This window comes from Brachycentrus maculatus, unplaced genomic scaffold (assembly GCF_059751285.1).
Source record: "Brachycentrus maculatus isolate JH-2025_06_01 unplaced genomic scaffold, ASM5975128v1 h1tg002135l, whole genome shotgun sequence".
Classification (NCBI taxonomy): Eukaryota; Metazoa; Arthropoda; class Insecta; order Trichoptera; family Brachycentridae; genus Brachycentrus; species Brachycentrus maculatus.
The window spans coordinates 1-23,791 of NW_028282658.1; the positions used below are offsets into that span (position 1 = coordinate 1).

At 32.5% G+C, this 23,791-nt stretch overlaps 3 protein-coding genes and 2 long non-coding RNA genes across 5 annotated transcripts; 1 reads left to right on the forward strand and 4 right to left on the reverse strand.

Moving 5' to 3' along the window:
• Nucleotides 1-645: 645 nt before the first annotated feature.
• LOC148298360 (uncharacterized) lies at nucleotides 646-1,552 on the reverse strand. Its single transcript, XR_015839200.1, has 5 exons — nucleotides 1,355-1,552; nucleotides 1,240-1,298; nucleotides 1,104-1,183; nucleotides 824-1,024; nucleotides 646-754 (listed from the first exon to the last, which is right to left on the reverse strand). It is a non-coding gene; the product is annotated as an uncharacterized LOC148298360 (long non-coding RNA).
• Nucleotides 1,553-1,737: 185 nt separating this feature from the next.
• Nucleotides 1,738-2,414, reverse strand: LOC148298361 (uncharacterized). The gene is made up of 2 exons (XM_088276934.1): nucleotides 2,381-2,414; nucleotides 1,738-2,327 (listed from the first exon to the last, which is right to left on the reverse strand). The coding sequence occupies exons 1-2, from the start codon at nucleotides 2,381-2,383 to the stop codon at nucleotides 1,824-1,826; spliced, it is 507 nt and encodes a 168-aa protein (XP_088133060.1). The 5' UTR covers nucleotides 2,384-2,414; the 3' UTR covers nucleotides 1,738-1,823.
• Nucleotides 2,415-4,241: 1,827 nt separating this feature from the next.
• LOC148298362 (uncharacterized) lies at nucleotides 4,242-5,348 on the reverse strand. The gene is made up of 3 exons (XM_088276935.1): nucleotides 5,241-5,348; nucleotides 4,637-5,186; nucleotides 4,242-4,548 (listed from the first exon to the last, which is right to left on the reverse strand). Exons 1-3 carry the CDS (start codon nucleotides 5,340-5,342, stop codon nucleotides 4,265-4,267), a joined length of 936 nt encoding a protein of 311 aa, XP_088133061.1. The 5' UTR covers nucleotides 5,343-5,348; the 3' UTR covers nucleotides 4,242-4,264.
• A 477-nt stretch (nucleotides 5,349-5,825) lies between these two features.
• On the reverse strand, nucleotides 5,826-7,264 carry LOC148298363 (uncharacterized). The gene is made up of 6 exons (XR_015839201.1): nucleotides 7,128-7,264; nucleotides 6,887-6,968; nucleotides 6,642-6,725; nucleotides 6,428-6,499; nucleotides 6,065-6,378; nucleotides 5,826-5,993 (listed from the first exon to the last, which is right to left on the reverse strand). It is a non-coding gene; the product is annotated as an uncharacterized LOC148298363 (long non-coding RNA).
• Nucleotides 7,265-22,040: 14,776 nt separating this feature from the next.
• Nucleotides 22,041-23,172, forward strand: LOC148298364 (uncharacterized). Its single transcript, XM_088276936.1, has one exon. The coding sequence runs from the start codon at nucleotides 22,066-22,068 to the stop codon at nucleotides 23,125-23,127; it is 1,062 nt and encodes a 353-aa protein (XP_088133062.1). The 5' UTR covers nucleotides 22,041-22,065; the 3' UTR covers nucleotides 23,128-23,172.
• The last annotated feature ends 619 nt before the right edge of the window (nucleotides 23,173-23,791 follow it).

Here is a 23,791-nt window from a genome sequence, read left to right on the forward strand (position 1 = left end):
TCCCAACCCCAACCCCAACCCCAACCCCAACCCCAACCCCAACCCCAATCCCAACCCCAACCCAACCCCAACCCCAACCCAACCCCAACCCCAACCCCAACCCCAACCCCAACCCCAACCCCAACCCCAACCCCAACCCCAACCCCAACCCCAACCCCAACCCCAACCCCAACCCCAACCCCAACCCCAACCCCACCACCCCAACCCCAACCCCTCATATCATTCATCGTTTGCATAGTAGATTTTGCTTTGTATTTTTTGTTTAAAATTATATTCTATATTCCAAAGAAAACAGAGGTTTTGTAAATTTATATAATATAAGATCGCTATTTCTCTATTATTTCTTCTTTTTTCCGAATCAGATCGTATCTGAACTGTTGGGTTTAATATAACATTTTTTAAATGTTCTCGATAAGATATGTGTATCAAAGAATAAAAATAGACTCTAACTACAAAAAATGTGATTTTAAAAGTTAAAACATATAGTTGGGATTATCTATCGTTCCTACGATGTATCTATCCTATTATTTTAATTGCTATTTTTTAGTAAAAAATAATATTATCTACATATTTGATATCTTTGGTCAAGTATCCTAGTATTAAACTATGTACCTAACGCTTTTTTCAAAATATATATACATAGGCATGCTTGATTTTAAATACTTAATTCATAGTGTTGTATATACTTGGCTCAAATTATTATCTATCAAATGTACGAGGTTGGCATAGTGTAGTCTTGTTCATAAAGAGTATGCTAATAATTTGTTAATTTAGAAATAATAGATAGATAAATTAAATATATAATCTGGCATGCAAATGTTACTTTGAAGAAATATCCTGTGATTGGCATGTATTACACGATTAGTCGGAGTTTGATAGTGCTTCCGAGAAGCTTCTTGTACAAGTCTCGAAGCGGGTACTCCAGGGTTTTGTTGGTCTTGTTGATTACCCATTTCTGGGCGATCAAAGAACGATCATGGGGGGTTTGGATAATCTCATCATACAAAATGGATCGACTCGTCAACTAAAGATACCATTGTTAATATTGAAGATAAGTGGATAGATTGTAAGAAAGAGCAGTCAGAGAGAGGGAAATGGACTACATTTAGTTCAGGATTATGGTATTAAGCCTCTAGGTAGAAATAGAGTTGTTTCAAATTCCAATTATACAACGTGCTGATGTCTAAATTTTATATTAAATTATACATAAGTATATTTATTAATGTTTAAAGATAATACTTGCGTTGAGATTGAACTTGAAGTATGCTTGTTCCCATTTGTAAATTGGATGGATTTTACTAAAGTGTATAATGTAATAGGTATCATAAGCTATATATCCACATTTGGTGTGTACAAACTAGGGACTTGCGTGATCTAGAATTTGATGTCTGCATTTGGCTTGAAATGATAGAATCCAGACAGTGCGTTCAGGACGCACATCAAGGCCAGCACTCCCAGCGTGTACATCAACATGGAGTTGAAACGAGATGACAAGTTGTGCATTATTTTCTAATTGCTGTCTTTCTGTTTGTCTAGTTTATGATATGCACTATTGTGTCTACGTGCTGCTTGTATATTTGATATATATTATAAATATATTATAAAAAATAGATGTAAGATGTATTAGGCCATTCTAATATTATTATATTAATCATATATATATTATTTTATTATTATTATGTTATGTAGTGCTACAACAAACTATCAAGAAACAAATTAAAAAAAAAGATATTTATGGGGGGGAAGATTTATAAATATTTTGTTTTTTAAATATTTTCTCGAAAATGACGAGGAGGTTTTATCCATTGTTTATGTTTCTTATCTCATAGTCTTCTTCCTTTACGACCAGCCTTTCTTCTGGTGCTATCGGTGGGAGTTGGAGTCACATCTTCAATACGCCCAATCTTCATGCCATACCTGGCTAACACTCGCAAAGCAGCTTGGGCGCCGGGACCAAGTGTCTTGGAGTCGTGTCCTCCCTTGCCTCTCAGCTTGATATGCAAGGCGGTGATCTTAAGTTGCTTAAGTCTGTTGACCACATCCATGGCTGCCAACATTGCTGCGTATGGGGATGACTCCTCTCTGTCGGACTTGACTTTCATGCCTCCGGTGACTCTCACGAGAGTTTCTCTGCCGGTCAGATCAGTGACGTGGATGAAGGTATCGTTGAAGGTTGCCAGGATGTGGCAGACTGCAAAGACTTGTTCTCCGGCAGGGATGTTCTGTGGGCCGAGATTGGCGATGGCAGTCTTATCAACCTTTTCTGTTTCTTCCTGGCCTGCGGCGAGAGCTTCTTCGTCCTTCTTTCCTTTTTTTCCTTGAGTAGCCTGAACATTAATGAAGATTAAAACATAAGTATGTATTGAGTAGAAGTTGTTACCATATGATGTTTATAAGTTTTTGGTGGTGTTGAATAATTAAATATTATTTTTTATATATATTAGACAATCAAAGGATGGTATTTATATAATAATATATATTTTTTATATTTATATATTCATAACTTCATAAAAAATATATAAACGATATTTTATTATTATTTATTTTATTATTTTTAAACTTTAAAGAATTCCTATTTCTGAAAATCATTCATATCTTATTAAAATATTTATTAAAATAGTATATTATTAGATTATTATTATTATGATTATGATTATGATTATGATTATGATTATTATTCTAATTTTACTATTCGATTTTTTTAGTTTAAAAACATTAAATTCAGAACTTGCACATATCAGTTTTATATTGGTTTATATTTTTTCTAAAGTGTTTCTCCGATAAATATTGTCGACCTTCATTTTGGAATAAAAGTTACTTAAAACTTTATATGGAATTTGCGAAGGGATGTCTTGGTTGCTGACAAGCATCCAAGCTACATATCCCGAGAGCACTCCGTCCAATATTTGTTTTTAGAAGAGACTTCTTTGCTGAACAGCTTCATTTTGATCAAAGTAGTCAACGATTCGAATTACGTTGACTTTCCGATTCGATAAATTACCAACATCTTTCCCTATAGAACCTGCCTCTGCCTTTAAATACTTATTAAACCCCGAAAGTGTCTCCTTCAGAGTATAACTGGAATCATTATTTTGATTTTATCGCACGTAAATGCTCACGGCTTAGTGTTTGCGATCATAAAATATGGTTGAGCTATTATTTGGAATGATTAGGTAATTAGCTTCGAAAGCTCCAACCAATTCATTGACTGGCAAAGGGCCTGTTTTTAAGGTATCGTAAGGCCCAATCCAAACTTAATCTCGTAGACTCGAAATCCTACAACTGGGTTATCTAAAGCGGTAGTATTATTACAGATGATTACTCAAATTATCCAAGTACTCAGTGATCACCTGAATCTAATGAGTCGGTTAGGCAATAAAATTGTCAGGAATATTGAAAAGTTAGTTGGGTTGACTGATTTCCGCCCTGATCCCCGAGACCAGCTCTTTGTCACTCCATATTCCACAAGCGAGCTCCCTCCGCGTCTGGTGAACCTCGTATCCAAAAGACCTTTTGTTGTTCTTAAAATATCCATAAAAGTATCCATTCCTAGTCGTTTCAGTACCAAAATATTTTTCCCCTTCCCGAAACTCCCCTTTGAAAGTTATCTCGCTATTTTCATCATACAGACTTCCCTGGCCATGAAACAATGAATTTTTAAACTGTCCTTCGTAACTCTAAGCAGCAGAGTTGAACCGCAAACATCCACATTCGGGTTCGGAAGTCTCGCGGCTGTAGGTGCCTCTGAAAATGTCCCCGTTGGAATACATCATCTTTCCTTTACCTGAGGGTTGATTTTTATTGTTTACCTCTCCTTCGTATATAGGTTTGCCAAATATATCGTATAAGATTATGTGCTTCACCACTTTCATTCGTGGAGGTTTCTTTGTCGGATTTGTTTCAAAGGATGGTATAACATTTTGATTATCCGACTTTTGTTCGATGTTTTGTTTTGTCAATATTTACATAAAAAATTAGCAAATCTATATTTTTGTTTTGTGGTATACTTTGTTTATATTTAATAAAATGTATTGTAATTCATTTTAATATCACTTGGTTGTACTTCGATCTCGTATTAAGATTGTTGCCTATGAGACAGATAATTATATTCCACATACGAAACTATTTATTTATTGCTTCACTACTACCAGCAAAAGTAGGAATAGATTCAATAAAAAAATATAATTTAGAGAAAAATAAAGAATTTTCTATTTTTTCAATCTAATATTCATTGTAAATATTCATATAGAGAGAGAATCTCTTTTCAAACCAAGTTGTGTCTCTTCATTTCTTCCAGCATATGCTTCCCAATCTGAGAGGGGGAGGAAGATACCACAATACCTGCTTCACTCAATGCTTTAATCTTGCTTGGAGCATCTCCTTTGCCCTTTTGCACGATTGCGCCAGCATGGCCCATTCTCCTTTCAGCAGGAGCTGTGATTCCAGCGATGAAGCCAACCACTGGCTTTTTCTCTTTGTTGTTTTTCTTGATCCAATCAGCTGCCATTTCTTCAGCTTCTCCTCCAATTTCTCCGATCATTACAATGCCTAGTGTTCAGAATTAAAACATTTATAAAAATATATATGCCATATACATTTTTTTGTTGAAGTATTATTTAGGTTATTTTTTATGTACCTTTAGTTTCAGGATCCACCATGAATCTTTCTAAAACATCAATAAAGTTAGTGCCATTAAAAGGATCTCCTCCGATTCCAACCACTGTTGACTGTCCGAGGCCTGCTTTTGTAGTTTGGTCGACAGCTTCGTAGGTCAGAGTGCCTGAACGCGACACAATACCAATTTTGCCAGTTTTATGGATATAGCCAGGCATAATTCCAATTTTACACTCATCTGGCTTGATGATACCTGGGCAGTTGGGGCCGATGACTCTGGATTTATTCTGTGACCTCAAAGCGTGCTTAACCCTCACCATATCGTGCTGGGGAATGCCGTCGGTAATAACTACGATAAGTCCAATTTCTGCTTCCACTGCTTCCAAGATGGCGTCGGCAGCCCCTGGGGGAGGGACGTAGATGACACTTGCGTCACAGTGGGTATGCTTCTTGGCATCGAGGCAGTCCTTGAAGACAGGGAGTCCCAGATGGGTGGTGCCAGCCTTCTTGGGGGAAACACCACCAACCATTTTGGTGAAGTATTTGAGGGCTTGATCGGTTTGGAAGGTACCCTATGAATTATGGAATAATATTTAATGAGTATGAAATGGACTGTTTTGGGGTACCTGGTTTCCAGTCATTCCCTGGCAGATGACTTTAGTATGTTTATTGACCCAGACGTAAGGGGCGGTCGAGGAGAAGCAACTTTTGAGAGTTTTAGACAACATATATTGTTTTTAATGATTTATGTTTATATTAATTTAATTATATATTATAATAATTATATATAAAAAGATATTTATAAGATGATAAAAGAAAATACAACTTTTTTTTAAAACAACTTTTTATTAGCTTAACTTATTTCGAATGCTACCTCTTCTAATTTATATATGTTTTTAGTCAATTTTAACATGTCCTATCGTTTGGCGTTTGAATTGACAGAATAGCCATTAATATTAAAATAGAAAGAACAGGCTTTCAGGTATCTATCTATATTTAGAGAGTAATAATACCAATCCTACCAAAACTTAGGACAAACAGATTTTTTAGTCTCAACCAACCCTTTTCAGCAAAAAATTATATTTTTCAGCAAGTAATGTGTTTTTTGTTTTTTTTAATGAATGCTAGAACATTCTTTTTGTTAATTTATTGGTTATATTAATAAAATAAATCATTTTTTTGATTTTTTGTTGTTGCATGTTCCCCTCAGTTTTCACGAATGATTTGAGAGGAGCTCTTCTATTGAAGAGAGGTAGCAGTTTTAATTATTGAAAAAATGTGGGATGGAATCTCCAATTTCACTTATACCCGTATCCACAGTCTTTTCTTTCGAAGACGGACATTTGTCGTGGTGTTACTACTCGGACACTTCATCAGCTCTATAAAAATATAATAACAAGTGCATCATAAGGAGTTATTGGGCATGTGGAATAATTTATTTGATTATTACTTCTATTTTTTAAGCCTCTTCAGAGAGTGAGAGAACTGATTCTCCCCCTCCCCAATTCTGCTCCAGGATCTTTCAAACAGACTTAGCAACATCTACTTGTCTTCGCTAGCGAACGGATTCACTAGGATCGGAGCTGGAGCACACTTGCTATTTCCTGATTTATCAGACTAAGTCTTGGTTTTCCTATATCTAGATTTAATTTTTTATTCCTTTTCAATCTGTAACGCTTTCTGAAAGTCTTTGCAACACTTTCCAATAATGGAAGTGTATTTGCTTTTGTTAGCGTTATCCTTGTGGTATGAACCATTGACGTGCTAAGAGAGTTTATTTGTTGATTGTAACATACTATTTTCTTTTTTTTACTTCGAGATAGTCAACATAAACAATTCCGCAAACTGAACATTTACTTGCCGATTTCGAAGGTTTTGGAATATACTATAAGAGAGTTAATTAAATATATTTTTGCCAGTTTTTATTTTCCAAATAATAAGGTATCCACTTCTGTTGGTAAAACTAGAAGCGAAGAAAACCCCCATTTTAAAGAATAAGGGTCTTATAATAAATAGTAAGTGGGTACCAATGATGTAACTGCGGTCGTGTAGAATTTCAACGCTTCTTTGAACGAGTCCAAATAGGTTGAGTCATCTTTGATTAATTAAACCTATACAAGTTTATAATACATATGGAAGTATAAAAAACATGAAAAAAAGATAAACGAGAAAATGTATAAAAATAAACAAATTTATTTTGCCTGTATAAACAATAGCAATAAGTTAGAGTAAAAATACTATTTATGCATTGATATAATATTTTTATGTATACCTTGTCGCAAGCCGAAACGAACAAAGAAGTGTAATGCTTCCCATCTAGATTCAACTCAGGGTAAGTAGTCAAAGTCTCATCACTTCAGATTTATTAATTAGAGCAACATAGATATAGTAGAACGAAAGACAATAATGATTTTTATAATATACTATTTAAAAAATAAAAAAAGAAGTGATATATTCACTTATTATATTATATATTTTTTGCCAAAAAATATTTTAGATAGGGTTCCTCTTACTTTTTGACTACAGGCTTATAGATTCTGGTAACTTCTTCTTTGAAATGAACATTTTATTATATTGGTTTAAGCGAGAATATTTAATCTTGACCGCTCTGAGAGGACTGCAAACATTATTTTTATTGTGCTTGGCCTTTCATATACAATATCAAAGAAAAAAAAGAAAATGTTTATAAAAAATATTAAAATAATGTATAGTTAAAAAAACAATTCTCTCTCTATATACATATATATATATTTGTTGTTATTTTTTTTATAAAATAATAATAATAATTAACGATTCCCTCACTTTTCCCAACCCCAACCCCAACCCCAACCCCAACCCCAACCCCAACCCCCCCCCAAATCCTTCTATTAAATTTCACATTTGAGAGGGGGGGGACTGTTTTTTGGTAAGTTATAAATCAAAGATAATAAGTTTTATGTTAATCAGAATGGATTGTGTTTTTATACATATATATATCTATATTATAGATGTGCCGACAAATATAATATCTTATTAGTTCATTGCTGACTCCTTAAATGGGATACTTATGCATCATCTTATTCTTTACTAATATTACTCTGGGTCGTATGTTGTCTTAATTCTCGGTAACTCTGATTTCTCGAATGTCCTTTATTATTAATTTTGTCGGTTCTTCTGAATTACTTGCTTATTAGTATTTTGCGATCTCCCGGGCCAATATATTTTAAAACCTTGTCATTTCTTACAACTTCTTCCTGATTGTGGTTGTGGGTGTTGTCATTGCCCGATTCTCCAGAGGCGATGACACTCCGATTCAGGGTCTTCTTCATTCTTTGCTGGTGACTTAGGTAAGGAGACTTTCTTGGTAGCTCTTACTTGGCGATTTCAACATAATGGTCAATGCTGCTGATGATCGTCTTGTTGACAAATATCCTTTTAGACTTATTGGCTGCTGATTCTAGATCGAGGGTGTTACTAGGCTTCTCTTTCGAGCTATTTCTGCTATTTGAAGTCAGGAGATATTGGGAATTGGATTTTTTGTTGATATTATGCGATTGAGCTTCGTCTCTTTGTTTGATCAAGTGGATAACTTATCTTCTCGACTAATCGTTCTCCTTGAGTAGTTTGAGAATAGTTGCCTCGTCCTTTTGAGTTTTCTTGAGACAGTCTTCGATTTGGGTCTGAAGAGTTTATGTGTAGATTTTAAGTTGATGTTCTAACTAAATTCAACCTAATCGCTTAAAAATGTAAATAACATATATTTATATTATAAATATTGTGTATGTTATTGATATATGTATATTTCATAATATAATATGCATAATGTGCAGATAATTTATGATTAGTGCCGTTAATATATCTTTTGTTATTTTTTGAAATACAGCGATGTGCTTCCTGACTTAAAGTTCATATTTTTGAAGTTGGGCCTAAAGTTTCTAATATTACTCCGTTACTCTTTAAAACAATATATAAATATTTATTATTATAATTGAATGGTAATACCCTCGGTTCAGGATAACCCAACGCTTGGCTTCATCTATGATAGGAACAGCCCACGACATTATTGATTAGGTGGAATCTCTGGTCTTGAGGGAGAGAGACTCAGTCGATAGGTTACATTCCTTTGCGAGGTGGCGAATTGTTTAATAAAATTTAAGATGGATCTGGTCGTTGCTATCTCTAAACATCATTTTTTATGTGGTAAACTGAGATTGGAATTATTTATATTTTTTTATTATAGTTCCAACTTGCATTCATTTTTTTTAAAGAAATATATTTTTATTCAGATATAATAATAATAGTAAAAGTATATTTTTGTTGAGTTGGTAAATCTTATCTCAAAATTGTATATTTATATTTATTTTTTTATTAAAAAAATAGAGTTCGCGAATTTTAACAAAACAATAATTTATTTTATTTTATGGTTATATGATATCATATTTCGATTTGCCCGCATCTTAAAAAAGTATATGGTATACTATATTAAGACTATTTTTTTAAAATACAAAAAACAGTTGTCTATACTAACTATTCTATTTTTATTTAATATTTTTTTCCTAATCTTTATTATATATGATAGAAATGGGCTTAATAATATAAAAAAAAAGAAATACCTTAATTTATCAAGATTTGTTCAGCAGGTCGGACCAGGAAGGAAAGTCAATCCTTTTCCTATTCTTCAGGAATCATCTGCAGGCTGTGAAAGCACTCAGGACGGAAGATTAATTCCTCGAATCGGTCCATCAACTTTGTAATTCCTCGTTTACTCTTAAATGACATTCTATGAGAACTCAACAGTTCGGCATAGTTATTGAAATCGTGGAAGAAGTTAAGTAAGCATGTTTTGAGCTGGAAACTATCGTTGCCAGCCACCTATTTTTCACCAAGCACGTCCGCACCCTCTGTTTTTTTATGTTACGACTAAACACCAAAAACACCCAAAAGTCTTCTCCAGTCCGAAAACGAAATGCAGCCTTTTTTATTCTTATCTCTGTGCTTGCTGTTGAACTCTTGCAGTCTTTGAGTTTAAATGGCAGTAAGTTGGATTTTCTATTAGTTTAATGCATTTAGTGATTCCTTATTGCGCTTTTTTTGGCTTCGAGGAACATACAACTTAGTAGACGCCATCAGATATGTCTCGAGCTGTGAAATTCTTGATGTGATCCTTCGAGTCCGTCGTTTTCTGTCGTGGCTTGTTGCGAGTCACATAACGTTTGAGTTGTGCATATCTCTTTTGTGCCTCTTCTCCTAAATCGATAGGAATCGAAGGCCTACAAACTTTCTTATAGTACCGTGGGATATATTTTTCGGGTTCTTGTTCACTCGGCTATAAACTGGGGCTCTATGTGATGAGTCCACAATACTATTTGATAAACGATTTTACTTAATCTTAATCTTAATCACTCATAAAAATGTATTCAAAGTACTTTTTTTTATACAAACGCTATACTTTTTTTATATATATATTTAACATAACTACAATTGTTTTTTTTGTTTTTTATTTAATATAAAACAACTTCTCGTATTATTTTTTAATCTGAACTTTCTTTTTATTTTTATTCAAAATATTTTTTTAAAAAAGTCTACTGTCCTGAAACAAGAATTATGATGTCTTGGTAATGGGTTCCCCTCTAAAATCAGGGCCTCTTCTCGGATCCAATGACATCATTTGACCTAAAATCTTAATTTTTTAATAAAAATATTCGTTGAAACGAAAGTAAATATATATTTATTTGCCTATAATAACTTTATAAATCAACATTTTTAATTGTATCTATTTTATCAAGTACTTTAAAAAATATATATATTTTTCCGCATTCTGTGTATTTCTTTATGTGTTACTATTCTATTTAACTTTTCTTTAAGGCACAACCCTATTTTTTGTAACATATTAAATGAGTCACAAATAATCAAAATAATGTCTTTTATACGCTCAGAATTAATGATCCTAATAACAGTTCGAAATCTAATCCTCAAGATGGAGTCAACCACTATGACTTCAGATATCTGGAAACTCAATCTTCTGTCCAATACCTTTCTGATTCTCAATTGTTTCTAAATATTGGAATCATTGATAAGGAATCCCGCCCTCATTCTTTAAAAAATAAGATTGCACACCTTAAATATTGCAACAAGATGTTTGTTTTCACCTTCTACAAATTGAGAATTGATGAAAAATACAAGCCAATCAAGCTTTATTAGTAGAAAACGGGAGTTTTTTTGTTGTGGTTAGTTTTTGGTGAAACATTTTACTATCATTACTGAACATTTAAAAAGGTTGGATATAATTTATAATAAATAGCACGATATCTTGTTTTTTTAATATTTTCTATCAAAACCTTATTGTTTCCAACTTTTTTGTTATTTTAAACAATTACTTAAATATTAGATAATAATAATCATCATAATAGTATTTTTACTAAGGTTTTCTATTTTTTTATGATCATTATTATTTAAAAACAAAAGAAAAGAAGTAAAAAAAATCAACATGTATTCTCATAAAATTTAGATGCAGATCGAAGGGTAGATAAATCGAATTATTGAGCCAAAATCAAGAATACACATATATTTTTAAAAAAATAAAATATATAAACAATAATTTCAAGGAAGTTCAGTAAAAACACAAAATAAAAAAGAAAAAAAAAGAAAATGTATATACATATATTATTTATAAAAATCCTGATTATATAAAAAAATAGGTACACAAATCAGAAATATTTTTTATTTAAGTATTTTTCCTATCTCACCAAGTCAAATCTGATATTTGATTTCCTAAAATATGAGAGTGGGGTGTGCTTTCTGATGTCAAATCGAGTCAGAACTTGTTTTTAATAAGTAAGAAAAATGGGCGATAAACATTTCTTAAATTATGGATAGGTATAGATATTGATAAAAAAATGTTTACGATCTTATTTGATATAAATTTAATGAAATATTGACAAACAGTGATATTAGTAATTAAAATAATAATAAAGTACTAAGATAGATATTAAAAAAAAAATAGAAGGTTTATTAATATATATTTATATTATATAAATTATTGAGGTCAAGCTTTAAAGACTTTATATTTTTTTATGATTACATATTATAAACAAATTATTAAAAAATAATTAAAAAAATATATAAATAAATCTACAATAATTTTAATACTTCCTAAAAAAGCCTACACACTAATACAAACTTAAAAAAGGAAAATATCATTTTTTCGATATAGAAATATCATCCAAACATCCAAGTCAATTATTTTAAATTTTCCTCAAGAGACATCCATTAAGAGAAAAACAAGCTCCCAGAAAAATACAGAACAGAAAGAACTCACACTTTATAACTTCGCTAAACAACCCAATTTTCTTTTAAGCCTACAAACTAATCAATACCTCACTTTTTAAAAAACAAACAAATTATGACTGAACGAAAAATTTGGACTCATAAAGTATAAGATTATCTTATCCCTTTTCTCTTATTGGTGTTTTGTTATTTTTGAATCAATAACAATTTTTAGGAAGACTAAACCATCAAACACATTATTTTATAAAGAAAGATCACGAAGTGGAGTGCAGTGGCCAAAATTATGCTCGAGGAATTCAACATTCAAGGAAGGACAGGGAAGCAGTGTCGGGAAAGGTAAAAAAATATAATATCTTATCTCATCATTATAAATATTGTATATTTTTTAAAGATGGCACAACCAGCTGGATCCTAGCATCAAAACCGACAAGTGGACCTCAACTGAGGAATCTTTGCTCTTCCACTACCATAATACTTATGGCAACAAATGGGCTAAAATTTCCCAACACATCCCAGGAAGGTATCTTTCCCATATATTTTCTTTTAAAAAGTATTCTACTTGTTTATATTTTAAAATTTTATCATAAAATTATAAAAAAACAAATAAAAAAATATAGAACAGACAATTCCATCAAAAACCACTTCTATTCTACCCTTCGGAAAGCTCTAAGGCGAGTCAACCGCTATGTCATCGACAAAAGGATCAACCCTGAGCTGAAAGAGATCAAGCCAAGTGTCCTATCCAAAATCCTCATGGTCTGCTAGGAGAAATTTGAGGCTAGACTTACCACCAATATTGCTAACACGACCAGTAAATGCCCCACAGCTCCAGAAGACATGTGTACCTCCATCAAGAATAGGCTTGTGAGTTACTCAAACGACTGTGGAGAGGAACTCAATCTCGAGACCGTATAGTCGCTGATTGCAGACATTCATAACTTTAACAGAGTCGCTAAATCCAAGACCATCAACACTAAGAAAATGCGAGGTTCCCTGATTTAGGAAAAAACCCATTCTTCTGACTAATCCATCATATTTTCAGATGAAAGTATTATGGTAATTGACAACAGCAATAAAGCTACATCGGAGGCTTCCAAAGGCAAGCCCACCCAATCGCCAAAGAATACCGAATCCGAGGAATATGACATTAATAGTTTTGAATAAAACTTGTTTAAAACAAACAGGTCGTTTGAATTTGGACAGAGCGATTTATAGCTTCTTGAGAGGCCACCAACTATGTTTGACTAAGACATCTTTGACATTCACATTTTCGCAAGGCCATCAAAATATTCTTCTTCTTGCAACAACGACGCTTTAAGCATATTTCTGCATGAGACAAATGACGACTTCAATACATTTTTGAACCATTGAAAATACCGAGGGCATTTTCAACAAACCAATGACATCTACTAAGATATGTCCTATACCCTTATCCGAGGTATGACATATCTTTAGACTCGCACTCTCTGATTGATAAAAAATATAGAGACGGGGTGTTTTTATTGTTACTTTACTATAGTTATACAATTGAAAAATAAAATTTCTTTTAGATTTTGAGATATAATTGTATTATGAATATAGATAAATATCAAAATATACTATATTTTTTTATTTATTTATTAATATACATGTATATGGAAAATGCATATGCATATCTATATATTTATTTATTAATGTTTAGATAGATTATCTCATATCAACATAAATATTCATGATAATTATTATTATGATAAAAAATAGTTGTTATAATACTTTATTGACTCGTATAAAAAACCAATTTTATTATATTTCCGCCCAAATGCTTATTGGTGTACGTGAAACACTTTATCTTTATAAACAATATACATTTAACAAATTCATTGAAGTTAGCCAAAATGTTATTGGCGCACTCATTTTAAATTATGAATTCACTCGATTGAAAACCCCCCTTTTGTTGTTTGTTTTTTGTAAGATTCCCAAATTAGTAATGAATAATCAAGTATTACATATTTTTAAAAATATATAGTCATATCTATCTCTTATAGATCGATTAATTTTTTCCAAGTATCAGAGATAGATATTTTATTCGCCTTTTCATTTTTTTATTTCCAATGTTACCTATTCTCAGAATTAGAGCATTAATTATGGAATTGTTTTAACACTTTTATGGGATTTTTCGAACTAATTATTCTTACACAATCTACAAATAAGGTTTTTAGAAGTAATTTTTCCTTCTCTAATTGTTAGTTAACATTAAATACGAACATTAAAGGACACACTAAACAAAAAAATCACCTTTTTTAAATAAAAATAAATATATGTATATTAGTCTTATTATAATATTAATTGGAACATATTTAAATATTATGTTCAAAACATAACATAGGGCAAGAATATACTGCCGATTGAAAGAGGAATTTTGTTATTCGAGAGAATAATAACAAATTTGGGCTATGGCTTGATGGAATATTTTCCAAACATTAAATAAGAAAAATCGGAAAAGCGATGTTGATATACAAAAAAATTCAGTATGAAATCTAAATGAAAATTAAGGACATCAAATGAATGAAATAAGATTTTGTTGGGAAAATAATGTTTATGATATTGCGGTTCGCTATTTCGATCAATATTTTGCTAAGATTTTGATTAATTTTTATGTTGGTGATTTGTGATCAGATTTAAATAAAATGGAACAGAGAACAGTAGTTTTTAGTTTTTCAAGATTTATTTTTAAATTTAAAAAAAGAAAAACATAATATTAATATGTAATAAATTATAAGAATAATTAAAAAAAAATGATAATAATATTTGATAATAGATAATTATAATTAAATTTTTTAAAAACAAATTTGGCTAATTTTAATCACTAAAAATATCTTTATTCATTTTATCTGTTTATCAACATTCTTTGCTTAAAGAAAATTAACTTGTTTCTTAGCTGATTAGGTTGGCTTCTCCTTCACTTTCTGAGGGGTTGGCGAGACAAGCTGATTCTTCGAAAACTGCATGTCTTTCGGACTCCTGTCCACTAAACTCTCCAGGTCCTTGAGGCTACGGAAGAAGCCCACAATGTCCAAAGAATGTTTACTCTCTGCTGAAATCTCGAAATACCGGCTCTTGATGTCGGAAGAGGCCAGCTTCGAGTTGTAAGGAATTGCGACGTAATTCGCCAGCACCAGGAAGAACAACATGTTGATGTTGAACAGATTTGTGATGATGTCCCAAACCGTGGGCACTGAAAACCTTTGACTGAGGACTTTGTTGTCAAGAAAAAAAATAATTTCGCCGCGAGTCGGAACCACGAGGGGAGATGTGAATGTCAAAATCCCTGCTTTACTTTCTCCGTTCGGGTTGGTGGACATGATGAAAGTGAAAGTGACCTGAGCTCCGAAGGCTATTCCCGTAGGCACTGGAAAAGTTACAAACCCCAGACTTGGATCGCTTTGGTTGATGTAGTATTGGGGTTGAAATAAAATCCAAACAACTTAATCCAATCCTTCGGCGATTCTATTGGCTCTGATCCGTAGTGTCTTGATTGGATAGGCCTAAATCTCCATTTTCAGTATACAATAGTTACTCGTGTTTGAAGGTGGGTGCAGCAACTCCATGACTCCGGCGCACTCGGCCTATCGTCCAACTGTTGGATGTCCGACTACGTTTTCATTGGCGTCCACGTAATCAAAGTCGAAGCGGTAATACAAATCACCAATCGCGTTGCTGAGTCTATTTTACTCGGTGTAGCTGATACCTGAAGTGTAGAGTTTTATTATGATCGGATGGTCAGACAGGACGTAATCCGGGTAGATAACGTTTGAGATAATGAGCTGAGGGTCTACGTTGAACATACTCATAGAAAAGCAGACGCAGAGCATGACTACGATGCCGATTAGAGTCAGGAAAACACTGAAAAAGGATGTGCGCTGCGAAGGACGCGACTAGAATTCGATTGGACGGGAGTTGAAATCGAAGTTTTGAGCCAGTTGACCCACTTCGGCTTCCTCTCTTTGCGGATGTTGTACGGACGAGTGGAGGACTCAACTTCTTTCGAATCCGATGACTAATTTTCTGACTTGGGGTATTTTAAATTGAAGCAGGACTCCCACTTCGACTCTTTCTATTGAAGGACGGCCGCTTTCTTGGCATTTTAAATGCGATTCAAGACGTTCTCGACCGACAACAAGACCTGTTTAGAGTTCAAAATGCATTAGAAAACCCTTTCGGTTTCCAAGCGTTTGCCTTTTCGTAGCCATTTCCTCAATCCAACAAAGCTGCACAGTGATCGAAGGTAGAATTTGAGGTAGAAAATGGCAGTCACTTCAAGTCTGGCCATTTTTTATTGAGAATACAGGGAGTTCATGAACTTGACAGTTGAATCGAACACACAGATGTTTGCCAACACCAACGCTACTATCGTCGTAAAGAGTTGAATCTGCGAGACAACAGCCCCCAAGATTGTCGGAATATTGTATCTGGTGTAAGTAATAGAATCTACGTACGCATTTCCATAGAAGCTTCTGTCCATCATAAAAGTGATTCCAGGAAAACAAAATGAAAAGGATTTAAATGTGAGAGGCGCCACTCCATTTCGGATTTCGGGAGGTTGGTTCACATTGAGGCTATCGTAGAGAATCAACTACATTAATGTTATTGAATATGTTTCACAGCAGGTGGTATTTTTCAGGATAGTCCAGTTGAATACCTCTCCCGGTTGTTGGAGCAATAGTGTGGTGTGGTTTACCTATTCCCACCAAAATGTCATCAAAATGCAGTTTTGGTAAGTAGAGTCCACTATAATTCGGGGTATTTGAGAACTCATTGCGAAGTCGCTGTTCCTTATTTCGAGGCACAACTCGGCTTTCCCAATAAAGTTTTCAGGACAAGTTTCTAACCTCGTGATGTTTCCCAAAGTGGTAATGAAATCGCTTTCTAAATAGAAAGCCATCACGTTTACACTTGGGTCAAAGGCCCCATTTTCTGGGTAGTTTTGTAGCTTTTGAAACGATACCCCAAACACGAAACGGTCGATCTTATAGCCGATAGCAGACTTGGTCGACTTCATCTGAATGAGGTCCTCGACGGGGATCCAACAGTGCTGAATGAAGTTCCATTTCAAGTAAATAGAAGACGCAATGATTAGTAGAGTGGCGAAGAAGGTTTTGAAGGTGGATAATTTCTGGATGCCCGAAGTATTCCAGAGAGGGTTGGCTCCGAAAAGATCGAGAGTTTCCTTCGAATTGTAGAGTGCCTTCATTTTATGGACTATTTGTTTAGAAATACTTGTTTCTTCGCTTGAAGTTGATGAAATCAAAATAAATTTTAACAATGATACAAGACTATAACAAGACTATAACAGGTTTTAGAAAATAAGTTAAATTAATACAATGTTTTATTTATATTTTTATAAGAAGGATATGTTCAAAATAGACAGTATTTATATTGAATCTCTAGATAATGTGATATCTTTTTTTAAACGGACACTGTGATAATACGAAATTCTAATTCTAATTCTTAAATAAAGTCGAAATAATTATCTTTCCCAACCATTCAGAAAGTTCGAAAACTTATCATATTTATGTTATCAAATATAATTCTCATATAGATATCAGAAAAAAGGAAAAAAGGAAAAAATATAAAATTTTTCCTAAAGACCTTTTAGTCTTCGTTATCATATTCTCATTTTAAGCTTATTTACATAACTGACTATAAATTTAAGTCAGGTATTTTTAATATTTTTGCAATACAACAAACCATTAGCAGCGATTTTCATCAGATTTCTTCCAGTCCATTTGTTCCGATAAAATATATATGAGTATCAAGTTTGTTGGTTTTTTTTCTAATTGTTTTTTTTTATTTTCCTTCAAAATTGTAAGAGTTTAAAATATATTTTCATTAAAAAAATAAATTTATTTTTTAAAAATGTATTTCATCAAACTAGAACTTTGATAAATAAATTTTATAATAATTATTCTAATATGAATACTTTCATTTTTTAAATGATTTTATGACATATTTATTTTCACCAAACTGTTTCCATACCATCAGGTTGAGAAATTACTGAGGCTTTTCTGATATTACGAAGTAGGCAGGGAAATGTCATACCTTCAGAGAAAGAGCTCCACAATATTTTATTAATTAGATATATATATCATTAAAAGACTTTACTAACCCACCCTTAAATAAATGTAGATGATGTGCATAATATAGAAGATTTATCGGTATTTTAGACGCATCTGAAAACTTTCGGTAACATATACATAAAGAGTGGGCTTGAAAGTTTCAAGTGAGAGATTGAAAAGTGGAACTAACATGAGCAGATCCAAAATAGACTGCCAAAGAGTTCAGTCTTTTACAAGAAACTCGTGCGGTTATTGGATTTTTAATTTTTAATTAAAGACTTCAAAAAATGTATCTACAAAGTATTAACAAGATATGCAAGGCAAATTTTTGTTATACGGAATATATATTGAACAATTTTAATATTATTTTTTTAAATATAAAAATAATACTCCCTTTCTAACTATTTATTTCTAATTGAAAAAAACAATCCAAATATTGTTTCTTCTTTTTCTGATTCTGGATGACTTTATTAAGTCTTTAGTTATCAAGCTTAATCTTTCTCGCTTCTTCTTGTTTGAAGTAATAGTTTTTCGATAATTGTCTTTGGCTATCGGATTTTGCACCTCCATCAAAAAGACTATTTTACAAATAGATATATAACTATGATACTATTGTTTTTTTGAAGAAAACGGATTGATATATTTATCTATTTTCTAAACTAATATTATAAACATTTTATAACTCAATTGACAGGAAGGAATAATAATAACAACTTATCATTTTCATCTGGTGAGCCTTGTAATGATTAATATCTATTGAAAACCTAACTGATAAATAAATACTCTATTAAGACTCAAAGAAATCAATTGAAAAAGTATTTCTTCCACACCAATAAGCCAGAATCTATTTATTATAAAAGGATGAATGATCCAACCAAGGATTTGATAAATTCATTTTATCAAATATATTATAATATAATATAACCGTGTGATTATTGTGAACTCTGTCTTGTTTTTGCTTTTTAAAAAATATTCATAATTTGTATCAGGAATATTAATAATAAAAAGATAACAACAAAAGCAGATTGATGATCGTTAATTGTGTATAAAACATAATATTTAGGACATTATTGGCTGATTTGTTAATCCACGTTATTATTACCATTTTTATATTTTTGAAAAATAATTTTAAACTCTGACATATAATATCTATAATAACCTTTATTATTTCGTATAGTTGATACTTTCTTTTTTTTGCACATTTTACAATCGAGAAAAGACACAACAATGTATGATGTGTTGATTTAGGAGTACTTTGTTTTTGTTGCCAGTTGACTAGATATACACAGATCTTAAAATCATCCGTATCACCCTTATAGTGTTTATATATCTAATAAAAATATGACTGAAAATAAATGACTTATATATATAAATAGCATGCTCTAATATTTTTATTAAAAATATATTTGTAAAAACGGATTCTCGAATCATTTTTTAAATAATAGTAATATTTTGCTCAGTTTTTCATTGACGAATCTTCAAGACCATATCATTTTCGAGTAGATTTGCATCAGGCGCCGAAAAGACTTTAAAAAACTTCGACATGTCCTCTTCTTACCGCAGATTCCAAAATAACTTACATGTCTAAATCATCAATCGCACCACTTCTTTCACCACCAATATGAACTCGTATCTCAGCACGTTGATAGATAGGAGGGGTAATAGGAATTGAGAACGCAGTGGAAGGCAGTGTAATCTAATAAGAGAATAAGAAGAATAGGAGTATAGAGGCGGATTCTTCAACTTGGAGACTCAATAAAAAAGGACTACCTTTCGAGTTTGCAAAGCCAGACAGTATTTTCAGAATTGAGGATTATTTGGTGTGAAATTAACAAATAAAACAAATAAATAAGACAATGGGAGGAGGGAAGATGCCTGAAGGAAAAATGACTGATGGTTTGGAGGCAGGGCGGCATCCAAGCATCATAAGGGGAGAAAGAGAAGGGTATTAGGCAGTTGAAAAAGCATACTCATAAATAATAACAACAACAATCATTCACTAATAGAATTTTATCAGTGAATTCTGACTGATTTTCGAGGAAAACTTTGATACCCTAATGCATTTTTTATTGGTATTTCACTTCCGAATATCCCTCCTTATCTTCATTCTTTAACATTTAATGTGAATAGTCCATATCAGATAGTGGGTTAGACTCTGGGCATGTTTTGTAACAATATAAAATGTAGAAATAATGAGATAAACTTATTTTATTTGTAATGCATATGTATATAAGGTTAAACAAAGAGATAGAGATAGAAAAATAAAATATAACTTCATTTGTTTAAACTTATATATTTATTATTTGGTGTTTAAGAAAATAAAAGGGAAAATATGAGATTATAATAATAAAAAATATTTTCATATTTTAAATTATAAATAAACAGGTAAAGTTCACACAAATCAGTTGACTAAGAGATTAAGTTGTTCCTTGATCTTCTTGAGATTCTCGTGGAATGCGATCACTTGTTGTGAGCTGAGTTGGAAATTCGTCGACTTGTTCGTGCATCCATCCAGAGTCTCTAACGTCATAAATATTAATGGCTTGCTTGATTTCGATTATTGCGTTGCTAATTGCATGTCTATTCTCCAGTCCAAATTCACAAGTTTCTCTGCTTGACTTAAACGATTGTCAGTTTGCTTTATTATCTCTAATGGGTCCAAAATATACATAAGATAGATTCAAATTGGTGTTTTTTGTTAGTATTTGTTTTTGCAATGTTTATAATATTTACTTTATCGCATAGACATAAGAATATCAATTAGGAGTCCTTTCAAATCCTGTTCGAAGTCCTCAGGGAAAAGAGAGTCGAGATTGGCGAATGAGCGGACTCCAGCAAGATCAATGAGTTTGGCAAGTGAAATCAGCAAACCTTGTGCCTGATTTTCTGTCAGAGTCATATCAGAACCAAAGTTTTGACTGACAGGCGTATGGTACTGGGAGTCAAAGCTTCGGAAAGAGCTTTTCGCGAGGAGAGCGTATTCGAACAGTTTTCTAGCATATTTCTTGCTGGGTGCTTTGGAGAAGTATTTGAGGTTATTTAAAGTTACTGGGTCCATTATCGCGAATAGCCTATCGTTTATTATATCTTTTTTTGCTACGAAGTTAATTTTTTGTTTTTATATTATTATTATTATTTTTATAAAAATAAAAATGTATATGTTGATGATTTTCTTCAACGATCTATATAGTTTGTTGACTCATTTTGCATAAAAGACTATGGACTTGATCAAGAAACCATTTTTCCTGTTTCTATTAGTTATGAATTCTTTTCCCGAAATTTTATCTCCAACTGTTTAAAATAGATTTTTGAAATATTGTATATTATAATATATGATTATTACGTTGAATCTGGAAAAATATGTTTTTTCTTTAAATCTCTATATTGATTTAAAAAAAAAACAATGAGATATGCACATCCCAATTCTCCCAAGTTACAAATTAAAAATAATAAAGCCTTAAGAGAAGTCTTTATTAAACCTCATATTCTAAGACATCCAGCAGAATAGAAGCAATAAACACAAATATATAGACTTGAAAATTGATATAAGCAATCGTCTTGGTAAAAAAAAAAGATGATTCACCAAAATATAAGAGGAGATATAAAATATCATTGAGATTAATCTAATTTTATATGAAAAAATACGTTTAGTTGGAGCGAAATCAAAAGATGATTTGTTTAAATGTCAAAATGAAAAAAAAAATAGAATATTCATTCGATGTTAGGGATAAAGCTAACTTCATTTTATTACAGTATTTAAAGAAAATTAGCATAGGTCATCACACATTATATCCAAAAATGATAAATTAAACAATATGTTTGTTTTATTTTATTTCCTATTTCCTATTTCATATTTCTCTTTTTTTTTTAAATACTTATTAACAAGGTCATCTGATTTGGATCCAGCGGCATTTATTTAACAATCCTAGGAAACATATACAAAAATACTATTGAATTAAATTAATAAAAAATATTTTAAAAAAACATCGTATTAAAAAAATAAAATACTTATTAGCAATATATAAAACATATAATATATTTTTTCTGTTCGTTAACCATAATAAATATATCAAAATAAACAAAACAATCAATGAAATTCTCTATTGCCGCTGTTTTGCTTCTTGGAGTCGCCAACGCTAGTTCTTTTGCATGCAAGAAGGATCTTGCAAAACTTGCAACTTCCCCAGTCGACGAGACCCAATATGCTGATGATTCAAGAAACAATAATCTCCAAAATGATGTCACTCGGGTTGTTACCGAACCTTGTGGCCAGGGCCAGACATTTCACGAAGCCCCAAGCATCGATGACTGGGCAATCTATAATTTTGGAACTTTCAGGCGGACCCCAATCACCGAGAGTCAGCAAAGCCAGCAGACTGTTACCCCTGTGGCTCAAACCAACAACAATATTGTTGCTCCTTTGAGTTCTTCCTCTTCTTCAACAACAACAACGACAACCACCACGACCACAACAACACCTGTTGCTCCAGCTCCACAGGTTGTTTCTGCTCCGGCCGTCCCAACACCAACACTTGTGAATAACCAGGCAGCACAAGCTGCTCTCGCCTCCACTACTCAGACAATTCCCAGTTATGTTTCTCCTGTTTATGCTCAACCCACAACAACTCAACCAACCTATGCCCAACCAATTTATACAACACAAACAACCCCCACTTACACGGCCCCCACTTACACAGCCCCCACTTACACGGCCCCCACTAACACAGCCCCCACTTACACAGCCCCCACTTACACGGCCCCCACTTACACAGCCCCCACTAACACAGCCCCCACTTACACAGCCCCCATTTACACAGCCCCCTCTTACACGACCCCCACTTACCCGACCCAGACTACCGCTCCAACCTATACTTACAGCTATCCAGTTTCCACAGCTCCTACTTACCAGGCATATCCCACATATCCCTCATATCCCTCATATCCCTCATATCCTTCATCCCCAGTTTTATCAAATTGCCCCACCAACAGCTGTGGCCCTACAGTCCAATCAAAATCTCCAAAAAAAGCACCAAAGCCCGTAAAAATACCAAAGGCACCTGCACCAAAGGCCCCCCCCAAGCCTAAGCGAGACGATTCCCCCAAAAAAAACCAACCCCAACAAAATGTTTGTAACGTTTGCGGCAATTTTTGATAATGATAAGTTTTTTTTTTCATTATTAATTTTAAGATCATACAAGTTCCATATTATTTCCCAAGAGTAAAAAAAATATTTTTATTTGAAGTAAAAAAAAGTTACAGATTTATTTTCCCTATATTATCTGACAGCTATCCAACAGGATTAGTTGAAGAGTATTATATTTCAGCCACGCGGGCTGGGACTATGAAAGAGTAGTATATGTATAAGCGCACTTATATTAACTTTGATTAAATAGACAGGAATATTTATCCGACGTATTTATATTTTTTAGTGGTTAGTCATATAAGGCCATATATATTTGTATTACTGAATATTATATTTTTTATAATTTGTGTTATATAGATATATAATGTCTAAAATTAATTATAAAGAGGTTCTGAGTAATTGCTTCATTATTATTTTGATGGAACAAATATTTCAAAAGGACACTATTTAATTGAAGTCTAGGCTGAACAGGGATGGCATCTCTCTCTGTTGGACATAAAGGTGTATATATCAAATATGATAAATATATTGGAGGTACTCCTATGAATTAATTGAATTAATTGATTTATGTTTGTCTAATTTTATTACAAAAATCTATAAATAGTTGTCTGAAAAACCTATTTCAGAAATACACTTTTTTAATGGAATGGTAATAGTACCATAAAAATATATA